The 17,406-nt window shown below is 36.9% G+C and overlaps 2 protein-coding genes across 2 annotated transcripts; both read left to right on the top strand.

Moving 5' to 3' along the window:
• On the top strand, nt 2,198–3,352 carry LOC104790117 (probable carboxylesterase 7). The gene has a single exon (XM_010515821.2). The coding sequence runs from the start codon at nt 2,237–2,239 to the stop codon at nt 3,191–3,193; it is 957 nt and encodes a 318-aa protein (XP_010514123.1). The 5' UTR covers nt 2,198–2,236; the 3' UTR covers nt 3,194–3,352.
• LOC104790118 lies at nt 15,138–17,312 on the top strand. Its single transcript, XM_010515822.1, has one exon. It carries the CDS (start codon nt 15,259–15,261, stop codon nt 17,188–17,190), a length of 1,932 nt encoding a protein of 643 aa, XP_010514124.1. The 5' UTR covers nt 15,138–15,258; the 3' UTR covers nt 17,191–17,312.

Genomic DNA, 17,406 nt, shown 5'->3' on the forward strand with positions numbered 1-17,406 from the left:
CATGCATCGACCGATATGTTATATTGTTTAAGATCTCATCTTTGAAGAAGATAATGTATTCGATGTTAGTAGAGAGGTTCCCATTCACCAGAGAACGTCATCAAAAGAGGAGAAACAAGTCTCAGCCTTGCATAAAGTTGCTAAGTGGTTACAGCTAGCCTGAAGTTACTGCTGAACAAACTTAGTTATGTATGTCTATTTTTGTTGTGTATCGTACAACCAGGTCGACTTGGGACAACTAAGTTAAAATTTTGTATGTGTATTGTACAACTATGACTAGTTAGGAACAACTGAACACTTAAGAACAACTGTGAGTATAAATCACCATTTTTTATTCATATCCCACCGTCAAATCGGAATATACACACGTGTTGTCTTATTTATTTTATTAGGATTCAAAAATATATTTATTCTATTTCTATAATGGCAAGACTTAACATCCAGCCGCCAAATCCGAAGATTTACATGTGTTCCAGTTACACCAAATGTACCAATTAACTAATCTAAGAGTTTCACCATTTAAACTAGTTGTACCAATTAGCTATGACATAATTGTACTTTAAAATACAGTTGTACCAAAATAACGTACATAAAAATCCAGTTGTACCTAGGTCTGGGCATAAAAACCGTATCCGAATATCCAACCTGAAATCTGACCCGAAAAACCTGGTTCGGGTTGGGTACGTCTTTGCCTATAAAACCCTATTGGGTTCTGTTTTCTAATACCCATCGGATAATATCCGGTACCCGTTTGGGTACCCATAAACCCGAACATATAAACATATTCATAATATTTATCATTAATATAATGCAATTACCCCAAAATTATGATTATAATTTTGAATATTTCATTTAGTTTTATACCTAAATATCTAAAATATTTTGTCACATAAGTCAAATTTAACTAAATTTAATTAATTTTAATTATATTTTTTTGGGTATCCCATAGTTCGGGTACTAATCAGGTTCTAAAATTTGTAACCCAAACCGACCCGAACCCGATAGTACCCAAACCGAACCGAATCCATATGTCTAAAAATACCCAATGGATTATATTTTTCTAAACTCGTTTACCTAAACCCGAATGGGTAATACCCGAACCCAAACGGGTTACCCGAATGTCCAGCCCTAGTTGTACCTCAAAAAACAAGTTGTACTTAAATATACCGCCAAAAATTATAACAAAGTGCCACCAACATTCAGAATTCCAAAATACAAATTGTCTTTCCCTTTATCTGTTTCTTGTCTTTTACCTTCTTCTCTTCTCTTGACATCTTCATAAATGTTTGAAAAAATAACCATTAAAACCAACAAAATAAATCCATAACTCCATAAAAACTAACCAAAATAACTTAACCAACATACTCACTTATATCCTCAGTATTTGGAGAAAATGGACCACTAGGAAGACCCAAAACCTTTCCACCATATATTTTTCTTCTGTTTGGTTAGACGCTCTCTCCAACTACCAATGATTCGATCAAAAAAACTTATTCCATCATCAAAACCACTTTCAGTTGAGTTTGTCTCGTCTTCCTCTTCATTAACCGCTTCTTCCTTTCCATCAAATTCTAATTGATGGGGAGGAAGGTGCTGCTTCTCGAGCTACTGGTTTTTATGTGGGAGTAGCTACTTCTCGAGCTTCTGGTTGGTCTGTGGGAGGAGCTGCTTCTCGAGCTTCTGGTTGTTTTGTGGGAGGAGTTTCTTCTGGAGCTTCAGAATTTGTTGCTTCTAATTAAATGTTCTGTGAGAACTGCTACTTCTCTAACTCAAGCTTCTGTTTCTCATGTTTTTTATGTGGGAAGTGCTTCTTTTGTTTTTGTGAGAACTCGAGTTGGATTTGGAGGATTATTTTCGGCTCCTTTTGTTGAGTCATATTCTCCACGACCATCCTTGACACGAGCCGTTTCTGAGAACAACAAGAACAACCAAAACAACAAGATAGGGTTTTTTCTAACTTTTCCCCTTTTTACTTTTGCAATTTATTTTACATACAATCCAGATTTAGGGTTATTTTTTAGTGGTTCATGGGCAAGGTGATCCATTTTATTGATTTGGGTCGGATACTTTGGTTGGATCGGTAATATCCGTTTTTTAGATATTTCCATATGTTTTGATTTTTTTTAAAAAAATATTTAATTTTATTACAAACAAAACAGTGGCATTCACGATCATTTTTTTTTAAAAATAGTGGCTCTGCGCTCCTCTCTTTCCATATGTAATCCAATCATTAACAATGGATTCCGAAATCGCGTTCGACAGGTCTCCGTGTTACCAAGTCTACAAGAGTGGCCGCATCGAGCGTCTCTCAGGTGAAACAACCGTCCCACCATCACTTACCCCTCAAAATGGCGTCGTCTCGAAAGACGTCGTCGTCTACTCGCCGGAGAAAAACCTTTCCGCCCGCCTCTACGTCCCGGAGAAAGTCACGGATGAAAAGCTCCCGATGCTCATCTACTTCCACGGTGGTGGTTTCATCATAGAAACAGCTTTCTCTCCGACTTACCACAATTTCCTCACATCCGCAGTCGCCGCCGCTAACTGTTTAGCCATCTCAGTCGATTACCGCCGTGCACCGGAGTTTCCGATCCCGATCCCGATCCCGTACGAAGATTCATGGGATTCTCTCAAATGGGTCTTCACTCATATCACCGGATCCGGGTCGGAAACTTGGATAAACAAACACGGCGATTTCGGAAAGGTGTTTCTAGCCGGAGATAGCGCCGGTGGGAACATAGCTCATCATCTCACGACTCGAGCTAAAACAGAGAGACTTTGTTGTGATTCTTTAATCTCTGGGATGATCTTGATTCATCCATATTTTTGGGGGAAGACTCCAATAGATGAGTTTGAGGTTAGAGATGTAATCAAGAGCCAAAAGATTGAAGGAAGCTGGGGAATCGCGAGTCCGAATAGTAAAGACGGAGTTGATGATCCGTTGATCAATGTGGTCGGATCGGAAGACTCTGACTTATCAGGGTTAGGTTGTGGAAAGGTTCTGGTGATGGTAGCTGGAGATGATCTGTTAGTGAGACAAGGTTTGTGTTACGCGGCCAAGCTGAAGAAGAGTGGATGGGATGGCGAAGTTGAGGTCATGGAGACTAAAGATGAGAGCCATGTTTTTCATTTGAAGGATTCTAAGAGTGTTAATGCTCGTCAAGTTGTGATGAAACTTGCTGAGTTTATTAATTAATGTGCTTGGTTGCATGCATTTCCAAAAGGAGTATAATTATGTTGTCAAGTCACAATTTTACTTTTCTTTTTTCTTTTCAAAATCACAATTTTACATTTGCATGTAACAAAAAATGTAGAAGGTTGAATATTTTACAGTTTATATAAGCCACCAATTGATAGGAAAGACTACAGTTTTACCTTTTAATGTTTAAATGCATTTATGATACTAGAGGATTATCAGCGTTACGCGCCGGTTAATTATTAATATTCATTTTACAGCAAATTTTAACAAGTAAATTTTGTTTTTTTTTTTACATTCAAGTACTGTCAATTAAATTATTGAATGATACAATGTCTTTGGTAAATATGAGAAGATGTATTATGTATATGATGACATTGGCTCAAGAAATTAGTAACTGGAACTTGAACCCGAAATACAATTACAAACGTGGATACAATTTTTAAAACTTTTATTTTTGCCTATATTATATAACATTTTTATTAGTGGTTTTATGAAGTTAATCTTACATGTAAAGTACACGATGATACATACCATCAATATACATTTCTTGAATACACCAGTAAACCGTGTACCGTCACCATCGATGAGTTCCTGAAAAGAAAGATATGAATGATGTTTTTCTTAGTGAATTAAAAACATCAATATTCATGGAGTACTGTAAATAACCAGAAACAGAATTAGCAAAACAGGAAGAATATGACTTAATGGTGTAAAAATCCCGTCAAGTTCTTCAAATAGGTCATGTAAGTACCAAAAACACAACAATAATTATACTTCAAATCATAGCCAGAAAGGCGAAAGAATAATAAAAATAAAAGTTGGCAAGAATCTTAGAATTTCTCTACAAACTTAATTTTGGTTATAGCTTGCTATATTGGTTATGATGTAAATTAATAACTTTTGGCAAGACAGAGGAAGGCTAAAAGATAAATTAAAAACTTAAAATACGATAGCAACATGAATGGAGGTGAAAGTGTAAAATGTATATGGGACAATAGCTTGGCTAAATGATTTGCTTTTTGTTGTTACATTGTCAGCAAAGAAAACCATTTTGCTAAGTTGGGCGTATTCCATCAGAGCTTAATCCACATGAAGAAATAAATACTTTAAAGTTTTAGGAAAACAATTTATAGTGAAGAAATAATAATAATACAAAATCTATACTAATAAGAAGTAGATGCTATAAGCTCCTTAAGGCGTCCACCTAAGCTTTAAAACCACCAATAGTGATTAGCCACCTCACTAATTAACATTTTTAAAAATCTCCAGAATTTTCTATATTAAGAATTGTTTTAAACAGCCTATAAGGATTTGACATGTCATTCATTAACATTTTTTAAATTTCTAGAATTTTTTAGAAAAAGGAAAATTTAAAATTTATGGAAATAAAAGAACTATATACAATATCCCACATCGGCTAGAAATTTTTTTAGACAATGATTCAGAACCAAAATAAATAAGATTAATATGCTTCCAACAATGAATGAGCAGGAAAACTTGATTTATCAGGCGTCCAAGTTTATAAGTTTTATTCGGTTTCATCCAGTTTTTTATTTGATCAAAAAAATATATTACAATATTTAAAATTTTTAAAAGTTTAAATATTATAAGCTTCTAAAAGCGTACACCTATGATTTTAAACCACCAATAGGGATTAGACACTTCACTAATTAACTTTTTAAAAATTTCCAGAATTTTCTATATTAAAAATTATTTTAAACAACCTATCAGGATTTGACATGTTATTCATTAACATTTTTTAAATTTCCAGAATTTTTTAGAAAAAGGAAAATTTTAAATTTATGGAAATAAAAGAACTATGTACAATATCCCACATCGGCTATAAAATTTCTAGACAATGATTCAGAACCAGTATAAATAAGATTAATATGCTTCCAACAACGAATGTGCAGGAAAGCTTGATTTATCAGGCGTCCAAGTTTAAAAGTATATTCGGTTTGATCCAGTTTTTTATTTAATCAAATAAAAACTTTAAAAAGTTTCAAAAAAATATATTACAATATTTAAAATTTTTAAAAGTTTTAATATTATAAATATTGAAACTTTTAAAATTTCTTAGCTTTTAAAAAGTTTTTAAATATTATAATTTATAAATTTTAAAAGTTTAAAATATTATAAATATTCAAACTTTTTAAAAGTTCAAAAATATTATAAATATTGAAACTTTTATAAGTTCTTAGCTTTTAAAAAGTTTTTAAATATTATAATTTTTAAATTTGAAAAGTTTAAAATATTATAAATATTGAAACTTTTAAAAAGGTTCAAAAATTATATTTCGAAACCTTTTAAAAGTTTAAAATATTATAAGTATTTATGTAAAACATAAATTATCTTATTTATCTACGTTTGTGCATTTTATTCTTATGAGCTGTAAAACATATTTTTGTGTATGATTTTATAGATGAGTTGATATTCTTTCATTAACTTTTTATTTTTTATCTTATTTTTATTTTTATGAGAAAAGAAATGATTTTGTTTTTGGAGTTTGATGGATTAACAAGTTGTGTGGTAGTCTAAAATTTTTTTTTTAGTGGAAGAATGTGAAGAAGTTGACGAGGATGAAGAAGAAAAAGAGTACAGCCAAGAACCAGACGGTAAAAGTAATGATGACGATTACCACAAAATTTGACAATAGAAATGACAAGAAAGAATATGAAGAATAAGAATACATTGAATAAAAAACACGAAAACATAGGTGGTAGCGATCAATTAAATATGAAAACGAGTTAAATTCATGATGATAAAATTGTTTTGTTTTTCTGGTGGTCAAAGAAATGGTTTAGGATATGTGAGGTCATCAGTTTAATTCGCCTCGCCTAGATGTCGAGTTAAATTCATGATTTTTTTATCAGATTTGATTTTATAACACAACTGATTTTTATATTTCAAAAAATGGTGTATCTGAAATATAACTTTTTCTTTAATACTAATTTAATTTTTTTATAAGATAATATTTACTACCGTCATAAATCATATATAGTTTTCATCAAAATATATCTGTGGGTTCAAAACCTAGTATATAAAAGAAAGATTGAGGACTTACTCTAAAAGAAAGATTGAGGACTTACTCTAGACATGGGCTTGTCTGGCATAGATGGCCTCTCTAATACTAGAATTTCCGAGAGGACGTAACTCCTAATATAAGTACCACCGACAAATTAAAATGATGACTCATAACGTGACAAATTATACTTCTAGATGAGCCCATTTACTTAGTTAAGTGAGTCTTTCGAATATAATGAATACTGAATTTAATTTCCAGAGGGGTTATAGATAGCAACACATTGGAGAAAATATTGAGAAATCAAGGATAAATTGAATGGAACATAGTTACTGGGAAGAAACATATATCAAAATTTACGTTGGTATGAACTATGAGACATGTGAAATGTAGACATATATACAATAAGCTGTAGGGATAAGATTTTTGGAAAGACAACAAATAAACAAAACAAAGGCAGACAACAAGTTGCCACCTGCAGGTCAATTGGTGGCAACTTGTCATGTCGGAAGATTGTTAAAAGGTGGAGACTAGGGTTCGAGGAACGCCTGACGTACTAATAATCTACTGGTGGATTGGGATATCCACAGTGATGGATTATGATCGATGTCCTGCAGGATCAGCTTGGAGTCTGTTTGGGCGGCTAGCGGTAGGCTAGAAAGGTCCACAGACGGTCCGTTGGGGCACCTAGCGGGGGCTAGTGGGGTCCACGGGACATGTTGTTACAATGTTCCAGCTCTAAGATGAGACTCCGTACGACGTGACGCAGTCTTCTTACCCTTGGTCTTCTTCGTGTCTTCCGACTTAAGACATGGAACAGGTCGCTGAGCTTCCAAGAGCTGATAGATGAGACTGGGAAACGGTAGACGGAACCCTGACTGAGCTTGCAATCCCAACTGTATGATCTGATCATAGACCATCCTCCCAAAGTCAAAAGGAATCTGATGCATGATCATGTAGATCACCATTGCTCTATTCGTGGAGATATAACCGGTGTTTACCGTGGGAGACCAGTTGCTGCAGCAAGTCTTATGCAGATTCTTGATGACTGGATTCTTAATGGCTGTTGCCACCAACTGCTTGCAGGATTTGACTTTTCCATCTGACAGGAACAGTGCATGATCCTCCTCCAAAATAGCAGCCGTCTGCTGTCTCTGCTCACGAACATCAACAGATTGGAGACCAGACAGAGCGTTGATACGTCTAGGCGAGAACTCATACACACAGTCTCGAACAAGAACATCAACCGACTCCCCCTCGACCTTAACCGTGGGAAGATTGGCCCAAAATTCATATACAACCTCTGAATCAAAGGTTACTACTTGAGTGACAGTTTTCAGCAATAAACTCTCTACTCTGATCATCAGCCCCTAGAGAGAAACAGACCTCTGGAGCAAAGTTCCTTGAAGCAAAGAAACCATACCTACGCGAGGCCTTAAAGGACTCGAATCGCTTGGGATCAAAATCCCTTGAACTCGCTCCTCGAGAGGTTGCCGCAGCCTTCTCTTTGACAGTGTGAGGACGTTTGGACTCCCTGTTATCACGCTCAGCAGATGTTTGTCGCTTACGTAGCCGGGATGAGATTCCCTGATTTGACAGAGTAGGCATAGGAACATCACCGGTCAGATCAATCACCGGAAAACGAGATCTTGTCCTTCTTGGTAGAGAAGACGAAGAGTCGCATGTGTCGTGATCCGCTTCGACAGACATCGGCCTGGGAGAAGGATTCTCAGGTACCAGAGGTGATGTAGTTGACTCATCGCGGAGTTCGTAGATGACCATCGCCGTTGTAGGATCAATCGGAACATAGGGAGACGGCGGAGGTAGGGCTGGCGGAGGGGTGTGAAGCTCCTCATTTGAGCTAGAATCATAGTGAAAACCGCTAAACACAGATTTCATGGTGATCAAGAGTTAGAGAGCAAAATCAGAGGAGAGAAAGAATTAGAAGCTTAATCGACAAAGATCTGAAATCTCAAGGATGAGAAAAAACTCAAAACCCTAGCCGCTCCTTTTGTACACCCTCATGAAACTTATTGGGCTGTTAAGCCTCGGCCCATCAACCAACTCTACCCTGATAACACTCAATGAATCTGTTATGGTACATCGAATATTTTTCCCTTTTTAATCGCAAGTGCATTAATCAAGGATCCGAATAAATCAGATTCTCCACCCCTGTAAGGAAAACTGTATATGTTCATGTCTCATATCATCAGATACACACATCTACTAACGATGAACATGAAGGCACTCAGATCGAGAAACAACACATGTGAACAAAATCAAGTTTATTTTTTTTTTTATTTTTTTTAAAACAAAACCAAAACCCAAAACATAGTCCTAACCATACATTTCCTATCTCAACCACTAGTTCAGAACATTTGCCAGGAGCTGTCTCAACCTCTTGAATTGTTGAAAATCAGAGACTTGATGCAATTGGGTAGTCTTTCACACTGCCGTGCCTGTAGTCTGCAATCCAACCCAACATGTTAAAGCAGCGGGAGATTCTCTCTTTGAAGTACGCGCATATATTTTTTTTTTTTATATGTGTCTCAGCCTTCTGGTAGCTGTTTCACCGAAATGAACATCAATGACATCATAAGAGATTGTCAATCAGTGATCTCAGCCTTATCATCTAATCAGAGTTTTCCTCTTGAGAATATATGTGTGTGTCTCTTCACAGCTCTTTGACCTCCTTAAAACACGACAATATTTGACAGGATGGATAGACCGGCATGACAGGTAGCTATTTCCCACTGTTGCTTTCAGAGTGCTGATCTTCTATATATTCTAGGATTTCCATGATCTGTCCTAGCACATGTTCCTGTCTCTGATCAACACATCTTAGGTAAAACAAGTTAGAACTCACAAACACCAATGGACTTCCTCAGATTTACAAATATGTTGAAGTCCAGAGGCTTGGTAAACAAATCAACTAACTGCAAATCAGTGCTCACATGGTCATTCTCGATCAGTTTCGCCTCAACTAGTTCACGAACAAAGTGGTGTCTAATATCTATATGTTTGGTTCGTGAATGTTGAACTGGATTCTTTGAAATATTTATTGCACTCAAATTATCACAATGAATTAAAAGAGTATCAGAATTCATACCATAATCAGAGGCCATTTGTCGCATCCAAAGGAGTTGTGTGCAACAGCTTCCTAGCGCAATGTAATCAGTTTCAGCAGTTGATAGAGAGACACTGTTTTGTTTCTTTGTTGTGCCATGATATCAGATTGTTGCCCATGAAGAAGCAACCTCCACTTGTGATGCGACGATCATCCACAGAACCTGCCCAATCAGCATCACAATATCCACTCAGATAGGTGTTGGTATCCTTGGTATAGTAGATACCAAAGTCCAAAGTCTCTTTGATGTACTTGATGATCTTCTTTACAGCCAGTAAATGTGACATCTTGGGTTTGGCTTGATAGCGTGCACAGATCCCTACTGACAGACATATGTCAGGCCGACTAGCAGTCAAATACAATAGACTCCCAATCATTCCTCTAAATATTCTCTCATCTACATCCTCCCCTTCTTCGTCCTTGGAGAGTTTGTCGTTTGCGCCCATTTGAATCTTTGCTTCTTTACTCTTATCCAAGCAGAAACGTTGTACAAGCTCCTTAACATAAGTACTTCGAGATACAAAGATCCCATCAGCTGATTGTTCAACTTGCAATCTCAAAAAGTACCTTAGCTCTCCCACCATACTCATCTCAAACTCCTGAGACATGCTTTCCACAAACTGTTTTACGAGAGGCTGACAAGTGGAACCAAAGATAATGTCATCCACATAGATCTGTACGAACATCAGATCATTGTTGCTATTGAGAACAAACAACGTTTTGTCAACACTCCCTCGACTGTATACTTGATCCATCAGAAACGTAGTCATTCTCTCATACCATGCTCGTGGTGCCTGCTTTAGACCATACAGGGCTTTCTTCAGTCGATAAACATGCTCAAGATGCTGCGAGTTCTCAAAACCTCTTGGTTGCTCAACATTAACCTCCTCTTTCAGTACTCCATTTAGAAAGGCACTTTTAACATCCATTTGATGCAAAGTGAACTTCAGAGCACATGTCATACCGAACATAAACCTGATTGACTCTAACCTTGCCACCGAAGCAAAAGTTTCATCAAAATCAATTCCCTCAATTTGAGAATAACCTTGAGCTACCAACCTTGCTTTGTTCCTTACAATGCATCCACTAGCATCACTCTTATTCTTGAATATCCACTTTGTTCCTACGACGGTGACGTCAGCAGGACGCTGAGTGAGATCCCAAACATCACTTTGTTCAAATTATTCCAACTCATCTTGCATAGCAGCAATCCAAAACTCATCACGAAGCGCCTCCTTGTGATTCTTGGGCTCAATAGAAGAAACAAAACATGCAAATTGCACTACATCAGAATCCTAAGAGAGAGACTTCCGAACGACAGCCTTTTGTTTCTTTCCAGCCAGCTGAGCAAAATCAATCTGCTTCCCTCTGGTAACTCTATCCCCCTGAATCGCTCCTATAACATCAGTAGAGGAGTGATTCCTATGAACCTGAGAAGTCACAGGATCTGAACCAGGTGGTAATACAGACCTGTCATGGACAACAGGACTGGCAGCTTCTGGCACAAACTTCTCAGTATTAGTTACCAGGTCCGTGTCGGAATCAATAGGCACCAGTGTCACTCATAGGAATGAGGTGTCGTCAAACACTACATTGACAGTCTCCTGAACAGACCTCAGACGTTTGTAGACACGAAAGACAATGCTATGTCCAGAATAACCTAGAAAGATACCTTCATCACTTTTAGAGTCAAACTTACCCAACTAATCATTATCATTCATAATATAACACAGGCATCCAAACACATGGAAATAGTGCACAGTTGGAGACTTCCCTTTCCAAAGCTCATAGGGAGTCTTGCTGGTCCCTGGGCGAACATGCACACGATTGATGATGTAACAGGTTGTGTTCACAGCTTCATCCCAGAACCGATGAGGCACCTGATTTCCATGTAGCATAGCTCGTGCCATCTCTTGTAGCGTTCGTTCTTACGTTCAACAACACCATTCTGTTCCGGCGTTCTTGGTGCAGAGTACTGATGACTAATGCCTTGATGCCCACAAAATTGCTCAAACTTGTCGTTTTGAAACTCACCACCATGATCGCTTCGAATGGTTTCGATTGAGCATTTCTCACTTTTAATCTGCAAGGCAAGAATACGAAAACACTCAAGAGTATCAGATTTATCACGAAGAAACCTTACCCAGGTGTAGCGAGTGTAGTCATCCACCATCACAAAGATGAATCGACGACCAGAGATACTCTGAACTTGTATAGGCCCCATCAGATCCATGTGAACCAACTGTAAAGCATGACTTGTGCGAATGTTTGTCAGAGACCCATGAGATGCTTTGATCTGTTTTTCCTTGTTGCATGGACCACATACAAAGTGTGGGTCACCCTTCAGCTTTGGCAGTCCGCGTACAACTTCTTGGTTTGCCAATTTCAACATTGTGCGAACATTCGAATGACCAAGTTTCTGATGCCACAGCTCTGTGTCTAACTCTGCAGTAGTATTAAAAAATTGTATTTCTGATTTCCACATATAGCAATTATTCCAAGATCGTCTACCTCTGAGTTTGACAGACCCTTGTTGATCAACGACTTTGCAATCCTTCTTGGTGAAATTAACATCTAACTCTTCATCACACAATTGGCTGACATTGATCAGATTGGCCTTCAAACCATATACCAAGAACACATCCTTCAGATGGGGTTGAGTTTCACTACTAGTTGCACCCTTCCCTCGGATTGTGCCCTTTCCTCCATCTCCGAACGTGACTCTTCCACCAGCAACATCTTCCAAATGAACCAAATTGTCAAGAGCACCTGTCATGTGTCTGGAGCATCCGCTGTCAAAGTACCATTTAGCCTGATCAACCTCAGTTTTGTCCGCTATGTATGCAACATGACAATAGAAGTCATCTCTCCTAACATACCCTTGATTAACTCTTCTAACGGCTGGATAGAAACTACCATTCTGCACTAGATTTGTCACACGATTCTGAAACTTGAAGCACTGGGCCTTGTAGTGATTTAGAAGACCACAATACCAGCATCCTCTTCTCCTGCTGAGACCAACAGGTTGTTGAGCAGACTGGTGATAGCTCTGTGGACCACAAGGCTATCTTCCCGGCACCTCACGCTGCATAACCATCCGCCTGGGATGCAGGTTTACCTTAGGAAACTGATTATGTTGTCCGTTTGAAGCAATAGATTGTGCTTTGAGTTTTGGCTCAGAGTTCTGCCCTTTAATAAATTGTGTGGAATTGTCAGAGCTGATTCCCTGATACCCCAGATCCCATTTTGCAGTGCTCGATTGTCCAGTACTGAGCAAGATTTCCAGATCTTTAGTTCCTTTACTCAACATTCTGATGTTCTTCAGTTGTTCCTCCAATTGCTTCTCAAGACGTAGTGACTTGGCTTTTTCTTCACTCAGTTCCTTAGACAGCATTGCAATGTTCATCTGAAGCGTATCTCTCTCGGCAGACAGCTCACTGTTAGTTTGAGTTTTTTGCACAATAGTCTAAATAAGAAGCCCTATATGATCTTCCATCGACAAGTCAGCCTCCTCCCCATCTGAATCTGACTCAATCTTCTTGTCAATGTCTTCTTTCAACAACAGATCTTCATCTCCTTCATCTTCCTCGATGACTCCCAGGAGAGCCACAAAGTTGTTCAGAATTTCACCTTTGTTATCTTCTTCATCAGAATCACTCTCACTCCATGTGATGTAGGACTTCTGATTATTTCCTTGGGAGGGGCAGTCAGTCTTGGTATGACCAAAACCCTTGCATCCATAACATTGCAGGGAGTGCTTCCGTTTGTTGTTTGGACACTCAGCCTTGTAATGCCCATATCCTTCACACTCAGGACACTGGCGTTCTGACTTATCATTCTTCCTGAATCCCTCGTCAGAATCTGTACTTGCAAGTGATGTAGTTCCATTTTGCTGACCTCTTTCCATCTTGCGAAAATACTTCTTAACCAACAGACCAACCTTCTCTTCGTCTTCAAGCTCCTGAGATTCAACAAGCTTCTGTTTCTCGCCAGCTTTAAGAGCAAATGATTTAGCATTCATTTTCTCTTTCTTCTTTAATTGCATCTCAAACGCTTGCATCATCCCAATGACTTGATTGTACTTGAGTTCATCAGAATTCAGAGACACATCAATTGCAGACCTGTGCGATTGAAACTTGTCAGGTAAACTTCTAAGGAATTTCTTGATCAGCTTCTTGTCCTTGTATCGTTTACCCAAAACGACAGACTCTTGAGCAATACCACTCAACCAACTACTATAATCCGCTACAGATTCGGTTTCAGTCATTTGCAGATTCTCAAAGTCAGACGCAAGATTGTCCAGCCTTGTGCGCTTAACTCTACAAGTTCCTTCAAAAGTGACGACCAGAATGTCCCACGTCTCTTTAGCTGACACACAACCTTGAACTTGGTTGAAGATATCTCTCGGCAGAGATTTGAAGATGACCGACAACACCTGAGAATTGTGTTTGGCCTCAGCCTTTTCTTCAGCTGTCCACTTCTTTCTGTGTTTTTGCACCAATTCACCATCTTCATTCTTCTCAGTTGGATGAGACCAGCCGTCCTCCACTGCAAACCAAGCTTCCATGTCAATGCTCGAGATGACCTGTTGGATCGAGACTTTCCAGTAACCGAAGCATTCCGGATCCAGTTTCAATGGCCCTTGTAACGTAACAACCTCCAGTGATATCTCCATACCCTAGTCGCAAGATCTCACCTGTTAAAAAAGATATCAGACTTTTTATCAGGTGTTTGCTCTGATACCAATTGTTACGGTATAGAGAACACAAACACAATTAAAGACACTTGGAACGCGCCAAGCAAACGCTTTTAATCAATCTTATAAATACTCTCGTTTCTTACAAGACTTGAAACCAAAGCTCACTCTCCTATCTATCTAACACAACACCCTGTGTAGATCTAAAAGAGTATACCACACACACTCATCTTCAAAACTTTTTGTATTTGCTTGAAGGTTTACAAATCTCACAATCTTTATCCCACGAGTGCTAACTCTTTTTGCGGCTAGCCCTTGTCACTTTATAACCCCACAAACAATCTCTAACCTAGATCTTTGTGTATCCCAACTAAAAGGAAATATTCCTTATCCCTAAGAAAATATCTATCAAGATCTTACAATCTTGAAGTAGTGCTAATTAAACACTATTATTATATTGGAGTTTCTTTACCAAAATCTCTATCAAGAAAACCATTACTAAATCAAAGCAGATATGTTCACTTATTAAACCAAAATAATTTAACTTTACCAGCAAAAAAAAAATCAAAATAATTTAATATTATAATCTAATTTTTTTTTTAAACTAAATTTTAAGAAAAAATCAATCTAAATTAAAATTACAGAAGAAAACCAAATTGAAATTGAATTTTGATCTAATTCGATACACATTCTTACTTACCAAACAGAACATTTAAACCACACCAAACTGAATTTTTATTGCCTTTAATTAGTCCGGTATAGCTTTTGTCAAACCGAAGAACAAACAACCAATATTTTAGACCGAAACAATCTGATTAAACCGATTGTCATGCCATTATCCTAACCAGGAAATTATTCTTTGAGTATCCTTTTAGACAAACAAAAAAAGGTTGCAAAATTGATAGTTAAGTCATAGGAATGTATTCGTTGCTGAATCTATTAACACATCATATTCTACGAGTAACCTTCTCATGTAAACAAAGAATAGCTTACAAAGGAAATTATTCGTTTTCTATAATATTGGATCCCAAAACAAAAGATTAAATATTATATATTCTATACGAAAACATGTGTATATATAAAACGAAAGCTCTTATCATTACGATGAAACCAAAATATAAGAGATTTATATATATATATATATATATATAGATATATATAATACTATAAAAATAAAAATAAAGAAAACCTACATTTTATATATTCATATATTGTCTATGGAAGAACTCAATAAAGTTTATGCACTTTACGAAGCGCGTGGGCTAAAATGTTTTGGTTGTAATCTTGGTAAAAACTATTTTAGCGATGGTCATCGTTGCTTTCGTTCTGGATTCTTCTTTCATAAGGACTGTGCCGAATCCAAATCAAAGATTTGCAACTTTTACCATCCACAACATTCTTTGTACATCAAGGTACTTGCAGAAAATGAAGAAGCCTATGGAAATTGCAAGCTTTGTAGAGGTAACTTGTCAAAGATGTATTATTATTGTTTAATATGTGATTTTACCATTGATTTGATATGCGCAAAAAAAGATGTTATGATAACAATTGAGAGTCCGAATACCCATGAGCACCCTTTATCCCTTGTTCCAAAGATGGATTTGTTTACTTGTCATTTATGTGGATTGCATGGTGACCGGTTTCCTTATGCATGTAAGTTATGCAATTTGAGTTTTCACAAAGATTGTGCTGAATCCACACCGGAGATCAAGTATTCTTGTCATCCTAAACACATTCTTAAACGTCTCACACATGTTCCAAAGTACACTAATGGAAAATGTTGTTTGTGTGGAAACAAACTTCATTACATATTTTATCATTGCTCTATTTGCAATTTCAGTGTGGATGTCAATTGTGTAAAGAATCCACTCCCTTCCACTCTTGTTAACTTTAAAGCTCATGAGCATTTACTCACTCTTATGCCTCAACGGAATTTCATTTGCGACGCATGTGGAATGGATGATGACCCAAATCCATATGTATGTCTTCCATGTAATTTCATGATTCATCGAAATTGTATTGATATACCACGTGTCATAAAGGTCTATCGTCATAATCATCGTATTTATTACAATCATTGTCTTGACGTTGGAGATCGGAAATGTGGAGTGTGCAATAAAGAGATAAACTGGACATGTGGGGTTTACATTTGTTCAAAATGTCCTGATTTTGCCATTCATCCAAGATGTGCCACAAGGTTCGGGATTTGGGATGGGATTGAACTCGAAGACGTTCCAGAAACAAATCTAGAGGTAAAGTCATACGAGGTGATCAAAGCAGAAGAAATAAAGCATTTTAGTCACGAGAAGCATAATTTAAAGCTTAAAGAAGAGAGTGATGCTTATGACAAATGCATGTCGTGTAAAGCATGCAAGTATCCTATATATTCTGGCTCATTCTACAGTTGCATGGAATGTGATAATTATATTCTCCATGAAAAATGTGCTTATCTCCCACAAAAGAAAATAGATTCCTTCTATAACATGCTTACTACTCTAATCACAGATGATGTTCGCATATTCATTTGCAATGCTTGTCAAAACGTTTCTCAAGGCTTTCGTTACACAAGTGATGACAATAAGACTATCTTGGATGTGCGATGCGGTTCTATTTCTGAGCCTTTCGTCCATGAAAGTCATCCTTTTCATTCATTATACATCAACCACTCAACGGAAGATAGGGTTTGTAATGCTTGTGGAGTTAACGCTACGATGGTTTTGAGTTGCGAGGAGTGTGAATTTGTTTTAGACATCAAATGTTCTGTTTTACCAAAGATAGTTAAACATAAAAATGATGAAAATCATTTTCTGTCTTTATGCTATGGAGAAAAAACAATTGAACAATACTGGTGTGAGATATGCGAGGAAGAACTAAATTCAGAGAAATGGTTTTATTCATGTGATGACTGTGGTATCACTAATCACATCAAATGTGTACTCGGAGACTTCATATGGATCAATATGGAAAAAGATAATGAGTCATTCCCAGCTTATATGGTTTTCAATAATCGTATGAATCGACCAATTTGTTTCTTTTGTGGTTCTCGCTGTCAATTCTTTTCCATCTTAAAATTATATGGAAAAACATGTTGTTCTCGGCTATGTTTTCAAAACTACTTTAAAATGTGGGATAAGATATCCTGGGATTAGGCTTGCTAGTAATTTAGATGAAGTGGATTTGATACAAATGCATCGTTGATAGGTTGCTTCACCTTAAAAATACTTTGTACAAAACATTTAAACATAAAATTATGTTAAAAATAATAGAAAATATTTGATTTCATAAGATAAGTTTGTTTTTTTTGGTTTTTTTCTACATATGTTTTTTTTTTTGTTAAATCTTGTACCTTCTTCGTAATCACAGAT

The sequence above is a fragment of the Camelina sativa genome, chromosome 6 (genome assembly GCF_000633955.1).
Source record: "Camelina sativa cultivar DH55 chromosome 6, Cs, whole genome shotgun sequence".
NCBI lineage: Eukaryota > Viridiplantae > Streptophyta > Magnoliopsida > Brassicales > Brassicaceae > Camelina > Camelina sativa.

What these genes read in the sequence shown, in the direction of transcription:
- LOC104790117 (XM_010515821.2), top strand. Translation starts at nt 2,237, where the DNA reads ATGGATTCCGAAATCGCGTTCGACAGGTCTCCGTGTTACCAAGTCTAC.
- LOC104790118 (XM_010515822.1), top strand. Translation starts at nt 15,259, where the DNA reads ATGGAAGAACTCAATAAAGTTTATGCACTTTACGAAGCGCGTGGGCTA.